The sequence below is a fragment of the Lynx canadensis genome, chromosome A3, assembly GCF_007474595.2.
Source record: "Lynx canadensis isolate LIC74 chromosome A3, mLynCan4.pri.v2, whole genome shotgun sequence".
Classification (NCBI taxonomy): Eukaryota; Metazoa; Chordata; class Mammalia; order Carnivora; family Felidae; genus Lynx; species Lynx canadensis.
The window spans coordinates 89,305,800-89,312,868 of NC_044305.1; the positions used below are offsets into that span (position 1 = coordinate 89,305,800).

The window sequence follows — 7,069 nt, forward strand, 5'->3', positions numbered from 1 at the left end:
GATTAGAGTGACCACTGTTACTAATGTCTGTGTTGAGTTCTTCAAGTATACTGGAAAGGAAACAAGTTAGGGGCCACTGGCCTGGCCTATGGTAGGCACTCAATAATACTTGTGGAACGAGTAGATACAGGGATATACACTGGTCTTGGAACTGGATGGCCCAGGTTCAAGGCCCATTTCAGTCTCCCAACATCTGTGTGCCCTGAAGAAAATCCCTAAATCTCTTGGTCCTCAGTTTCTTTCTCTACACGTTGAGAGGTCAGAAATTCTGTTCTTCTAAGTTCCGTCCAACTACATGTTATTATCATGTGCTTCTATGTGCTTGTCATAGCCACAGTATTTGTGTATGTGCAGGGAGTGGCATGGACTGAGGTACTGGCAACAGGCAAAGAGAAGATAAACATGGGAAACATTTTAGTAGAGGAACCAATATGTTCTGGCTTCAGTGTTAATCAATATTGTCGAATGGATAAGCCAAAGACCCTCCTGCTACAGAATATGTGGACTGATTCACAAAACATAACAGACCTCTGAAACGCTTAACCAAGATTGCAGTAAAGGAAAGAAAATCTATATGGGCCAAAACTGGGAAGAGAAATGAGACCAAGAAATGTAAGCAAGGGATATGCTATGACTAACCCCAGGAGATATGGGGAGGGAGGCTTATTGCTTATGTGCTCTGACCTGGGCTCTGACTGGGGGAGTTGCCTATGAGAATGTATAACAATATGGGTTAGAGTTTGAACTCACAACTCCTGTGTGATATAGGAACCGTGGGCTGAAAATTAACATAAAGACTGATGTCCACCAGTTGGTACTCTTAGGATGCATGGCACAAGCACACACAAAACTGCTCAGGAAAAACATACCCTCAAGCCAGGCCACGGAGTATTTTTGCCCAGGTAAATCCCCACTGAAGATGAACTCACAAGCTAAAAATTACAATAGACAAAAGGAAATATGTACCATAAATGAGAGTAGATAAGACCCTGAAGAACTCCAGGAAGGTCCAACAGGTCTGAGTGACAGCCTGGATACAGGAGGAGGGATCAAAGGTGAATCCCACAGAACTGTTAAGTTATTTGGATGAGACCAGGGACCCAAACAAATGATAGTCACCATTAGCAGAAATTGGGTATATGGAAGAATGATTTGGTTTTAGACAGATAGTATTTGAAATGGCAGTGGGACACCCATATGGAGGTGTTCATTAGTCCAACCAAGTGGCTACAGCTGGGGTAGAGACCAGGGCTGGCTGGCTTAGGAGTCATTTATGCAGCATTGATATCTAAAGGCCTTGAAGTGAATGTGCTTTCCAAAAACACTGTTGAAATAGGGAAGGTGAGAGCTAGGAACCAAGTCTGGAAAAACACCCATATTTTGAGGGCCAGATGAAAAAGAGGCTCAAGTAAGGAAAGAGCTCTCTGTTAGTCCCTAGTTCTGTGTGGGCCTGGCCTAATATTCTCTTCCCTCAGAATCCCTAGAGGAAGGTCCAGTAAATGGAACAATTTCTCTTGGGAGTGACAGGAGGGGCTTTTCAGCTGGGAGTTCTAGAGTCAGGCAGGGCTCTGATACCAGCACCACTACCAAGTCACTTCTGTGGGGGTTCAATTTTCTCATCCGTGATATTTAGGCCTAGGTGTGCGTGAGGACAAGAGAGGGGCACGATAGAGCTGACGGTACCTGACAGAATGCTATGAAGGGGGTAAGGGTGGGGTGGTTAGACACTACCCACCCACAGTCTGTCTGCCCTTCTCTCTTTGCTTAGGTTGTATGGTTTGCAATCAGTTACTTGAAATCTGAGCCTCTGTGCTCTTCCTTACATTGCATGGGAAATGAAGTCAGGTGGTCCATACCTATAAGTGAAAGGTATGGTCACTTCAATAGTAAGCTAATGAAAATCATCATCTTACGTCTTTGCGAATCTGCCACTTACCTATTACAATACCTGATGGTCCACCATTTGAGCCTCTCTACAGGGTTAAACATTGCCCTCTGCAGGCTACTTTTAAAAATGCTAACTCTTCTAGAAGAGGTAATGTGGAGTGGAGTCCTTTACCACAAATTGGTCTATTAGATACAAGATATTCAACCATGTGGAAGTACTTAATACCTGGGGAAACAAATGGGTGGAATTCTCGGACTTGATCATTTTGTCTCTGGTCCACTTGACTGTGGGGTGGAGGGTGAGCATGTCTGACAGTGAAGAGACAAAGAAGCCAAAGGATCAGAAGCCGGCTTGATCTGGCATCAGAGGGCTGTAAGGCATTCTTAACTCAGGAATAGCTCAGTGCAAAAGAGAAAAGAATAAAGCCTGAAGACAGGCCCTATCCTTTCCTTAGCAGAGAGGAGTTACTGGGGAGGAGAGATAGGGTGGCAGAGCAGGCTTTTAATGTTCCAGGTTGTGCCCAAGGTGCCCAGAAAGAGTATAAAAGCTTTTGAGTTGTAAGCTCAGGGAGTAAAGGGGGAGCAAGTTGCATCCATTCCCCATCTTCTCCATCACAAAATCATGTTTTCCTCTCTTCTTGCTCCAAACCCCCTCCTCAAGCCATGAAGGATTCACCTGGAAGAAGAGCTAGGGAAAAGGGACTGTGGCAGGTGCATGGCTGGATGGTAAATGGGCTGCTGCCACCTGGAAAAGATCCTTTGTGAGCAACTAGCCTGTGAGAATGTGGAAAGCACCCTCTCCTTGCTGGGCTTGGCTCTGCCCATCCATGGTCTAGCTGAACGCTGAATCCCTTTTGGCCATGACAGCATGTGCTTCTCATACAGATGCACAGGCACTGGCTGGAGCCTCTGTGATACCCAAGACTCTGGGTGTTCACAAACAGCACTGACATATTGCAGTCTTCTGTTGCTGTCGCTACTGCTTGGGGCTCCCTCTAGTTGCGGAACCTATTTCACTTCTTGGCAGGAAGCCTTTCCAAACAGTGCTCTTAAGCTGAGGTGCCACCATTCTGGGGTTGGTAAAAAAGCACTGGCTCTGGAGCCAGATAGATCTGAGTTTGACCTTGTTTGTTCCTAGCTGGGTTACCCAGCAAGTTACCTACTTTCCTGCCTCATCTTTGAAATGGAATTTCAGGACTGTGAAGATTAAGGATAATATATGATCAATGTTTAACACCTAAGCCTCTCAATCACTCTCAAGTTTCAGAAACACCTTGAGCCCTTAGGTCAGTTGTGATTAAATGCATCTGTTAATTCAGTACATATTTATTGAATGCCTACTGTGTTCCACAGTGCCTGACAGAAGCTGCATAATGATTCCATTGGCGTCATATCTCCCTTCTCTTCTGGCACATATTCTCCTGGGGGAGTGGTTGGGGAATGGGTCAGAAGCTTGGATGGCAGATTCGGTAAGCTTTTAGCACAATAATTTTAATTGCAAAAATAAACAGTTTTGTCAACTGCTCGAGAGTAGCGTCTGCTTTACAAAAATTAACAACAACAAAAGGAAATAACCCCAAAGCAAAACGTTACATCCAATGGCTGCTGGAAACGACATTGCTGTACAAAATCCCGCGCGAGACCGGCTCGGCGCTGCCCCAGCCTGCCTCTGGGGGGGGGTGTCTAATGGGGGGCGTGGGGCGTGCGCCAAGCCAGTTACAAAACACTGTCTTAAGTCCCAAGGAAGTGCCCGCTCAGTGCATGAGAGGGCTTCCCTCATAGCGCGGCTAACGCGGGAGTTGGAGCCCGGACCGCGGGAGCTGTCCACGGAGCTGGTGCTGAACGAGGCGTGAACGACGGGCGCTTCAAGGGAACTGGAAGGGGGACCAGAGGCCGGCCCCGGGACGTGCCGGAAAGAGGAGAGGGGAGGGGGGCAGACCAGGTCGCCTCTTTCGTGCCAGGAGACGGCGCCCCAATCTACAAACCCATTTCTCCCTCACAGGGCGGCGAAAGAGAGGCCCAAAGAGTAAAAGCCAAGGCCCTTGAGCCGTTCCTCGGCGCGCGCCTTCTGCTTGAGGTGCACCTTGCTGTGCCGTTTCTTCTCATCACTGCGCGCGAAGCGGCGGCCGCACACGTCGCAGGCGAAAGGCTTCTCACCCGTGTGAGTGCGCACATGTGTGGTAAGGTGGTCGCTTCTGCTGAAGTTGCGTAGGCAGATGCGGCACTGGAAGGGCTTGTGGCCCGTGTGAATGCGCAGGTGGCGGTTGAGCTCGTCGGAGCGCGCAAAGCTGCGCACACAGCTCTCCACTGGGCAAGCAAAGGCCTTGGCATGCGGCCGCGGGCAGAAGCAGCGCGCGCTGCACTTGCCGCCCCTGCGCCCCTTACGCCGCGCCTTGGTAGGGGGGAATGGGACCGACGGCGGTGGCCCAGGAGGCTCAGGCACCCCACTGCTCCCAGGGATGTCTGCCACCAGAGGTTTCGGGAAGTCCGCCGCGGCGCTGCGGAGGCCTAGGGGGGAAACCTGAGGCTGAGTAGCGGTCAGAAACTCTCCACTGTCACCGCTACTCCCTCCCTCCCCGCTAGGAGGGGTCAGGAGACCTGGGAGGCCTTCGGCCACCTCCCCTAAGTCACCCGGGGCCAGCGGGAAAGCGTCGTAAGCCCCCGTGGGGTAGAGTCTGTTGGCGGGGCCGGCTGGCAGCTCCGCCGGGCAGCTGATCGATAGCAGGTCTTCAATCTTGGCCCCCATCGAGGGGAAGCGGGCGTCGGGGGCCGCCTGGTAACCTCCTTGTGACCCACAGCTCCCTGGGGCTCCAGCTGAAAGTAGCTCCCAGGGAGCATAGGGGCCTTTGAAGGCCGAGGCAGTGTCCAGCGCTGGAGAGGCCGGAGGCGCCCGAAGGCCTGGCTTGACGTCGGGTGGGGAGAGCTGAGGCTCATACAGGCACTGTGAGGGGGCGCCTGCTGAGGGAGAGACCTCCCAGAACGCCTCTGGGAAGGTGGCAGCGCCCAGATCCGGGGAGTAAAGGTCCGCTGGACCCGGCAGCAAGGCGTCGGGGCCTGCGGGAAAAGAGGCGTCCAGCGGAGACCGAGATGCTGCCGCCTCAGGGCCGGGGAAAGGTGCCAGACCTAGGATGCCCGACATGAGGTTGAAGAGTGCCTCCGGGTCGTGCGGGTGTTCGGGTACTGCTTGGATGAAGAAGCTACCGCTGTAGCTGAGGCCAGGAGGGGGCGTGGGTGCAGGCCCCTCCAGGAAGCAGGAATCGGCTAAGTCCCCCCCGGCGCCGCAGCTGCTCAAAGCCCAGCTCAAGAAGTCGCCTGCTGAGGAGGGAGCAGGAATCAGCTCCGGGCACATCAAGGGGTGCGCCTCCGGAGTCTGCAAGCCCCCACCCACTAGGCCCTTGGGGCGCACGGACACATAAAAGGTGCCTTTTCCACATTCTGATCCAGCCTGAGCCCGCATACGCCCCAAGACGCACACACAAACATGCACACGCAAAACACACGTGCACGGGCAAAAGGACGCCTTGATACACCCACAGGTTCCTGCGGAGGCGCTGGAGGCACAGTGGGGCAGGGAATGGGGGTGAGCACCCCAGGACCCCCGAGCCTCCTAGCACCCCTACCCCCACAGCTCTAGCGTTTCCGTCCCTGCCCGTTTTCAGGCACCATGCGCCCCCGCGCTGCGCCGCCGTCTGAGCACCCTCGGCTGTTCTCCTTACCTCCGGGGTAGCCGGCTGCCGCCGGCGCGTCTCTGCCGGGCAACCGGGACAAGTCGGTACTGGGTTCCGCGCAACAGCCCTCGGTGGACTTGACCAGGAGCGCGTCGGGGCCGGAAAACTCGCTAAGGTGGAGCATGGCGCGGCAGCGGCTGCGGGGCGCCGGGGGCCTCGCCCGCTGGGCTTGGCGCGCGGGTGACGGGGAGGCCAGTAGTTGGGGTGCCCTGCGCCTCACAGACCCAGGCGGCCGGGCTCCTGGCTCCAGGCGCTCACCTCTGGGAAAGAGGTCCCGGGGTCGAGGCTCCCTTGCTCGCCGGGACCCGCCTCGGGCGGCGGCTCCTCGCCTCTCCAAAGCGCAGCCGGGCTCCCCCGATCCGCGGCCCCCCCACTTATATAGCAGCGGCCGCGCTGGCTCCGGGCTTCCGACTCCCCGGGCCACTGCCATTTCGGGAGGCCCCGGCCCTGCCGCCGTGACGTAAATGCCCAAACATGGACACAGGATGTGTGCCGGGGACTCCCGAAAAGGAAAGCTCGGGCTGTGACGTCGCCGCCGCCGCCGCCGCCGAGCCCGCGCCGCTGCGTGCGCGCGCGCTCCCCGAGCGTGGAGCCCCGTGCGCGCCGGGGCCGCGGGTGCGCCTGACTGGGGCGCTGCGCCACGTGGGGCCCGGCGTTCAGTTAGTGCACTTCCCGCCTGCAGGCAGAGGTCGGGGGTCGGCGAGGAAACGCTGCCTGGGCTTTGGATTCCACAGTTGGGGATTTGAATCCACTCTGTACAACCTGTGTCACTTAATCTCCCTGAATGTCAGTTTCCTCACCTGTGAAATGGAGCTATGTGTACCTACTTCATAAATTTACTGTAAACAGTAATTGGGTTAGAGCATATTAAATGCTACGCATGGGCACACAGTAAACTACAGAGATGTTTGCCATTATTCATTATTTGCTTCCACCTGTGTGTTTTTTCATTTTCGTAATAGTTTTTTTTTTCCTTTAGTTTGTTCTAGGAAAAATAACAGTTCAATTAAAAAGGACCATAACGCTTGCTACCGATGAGAGGAAAAATCAATTAGGACAAAAGGGTATATTCTAAGTTGAAAAGTAAAAGTCTCTTCCCTCCCCATATACCTCCTGAGGTAGCAACATCTAAGTGTCTTGTGTATTCTTTCAGAAAAAAATATGCATATGCTGGCATACTCACTGTCTTGGAATATAATTTTTTTCCATTTATAATAGTTGAGAGATTGCTCCATGTCTGAACATAAAGAGCTTTGTCATTCTTTTCTAAGGCTGCTTAGTACTCCATTATGAGGGAAGTCAGTTTGTCCCCTATCCATGAGCACGTAGAAGCTTACAACCTTTGGTTTTTACCAACCTTGTTGTACTAAACGTTCTTGACTATATAAATGAGAATATATCTGTGGGATAAATTCCAATGAATGTAATTCTGGGTCAAGGGTATGTGGAATTTT

General features: G+C 53.2%; 1 protein-coding gene across 2 annotated transcripts; it reads right to left on the reverse strand.

Annotated features, from left to right (window-relative positions):
• Positions 1-3,261: 3,261 nt before the first annotated feature.
• On the reverse strand, positions 3,262-5,759 carry EGR4 (early growth response 4). Of its 2 annotated transcripts, none has more exons than XM_030309041.1 (2): positions 5,604-5,759; positions 3,262-5,199 (listed from the first exon to the last, which is right to left on the reverse strand). In XM_030309041.1, exons 1-2 carry the CDS (start codon positions 5,737-5,739, stop codon positions 3,884-3,886), a joined length of 1,452 nt encoding a protein of 483 aa, XP_030164901.1. In that variant the 5' UTR covers positions 5,740-5,759; the 3' UTR covers positions 3,262-3,883. The 2 variants fall into 2 exon arrangements, with proteins under 2 accessions (XP_030164901.1, XP_030164899.1); XM_030309039.1 differs by having other exon boundaries at positions 3,262-5,202.
• Positions 5,760-7,069: the final 1,310 nt, after the last annotated feature.

Bases quoted from the DNA above. Each gene is read 5' to 3' on its own strand.
- EGR4 (XM_030309039.1), bottom strand. From the start codon at position 5,739: ATGCTCCACCTTAGCGAGTTTTCCGGCCCCGACGCGCTCCTGGTCAAG. The intron at 5,203-5,603 runs GTAAGGAGAACA...CTCCCTCCTCAG, and splicing joins GGCAGCCGGCTACCCCGGAG to CAGGCGACTTCTTGAGCTGG.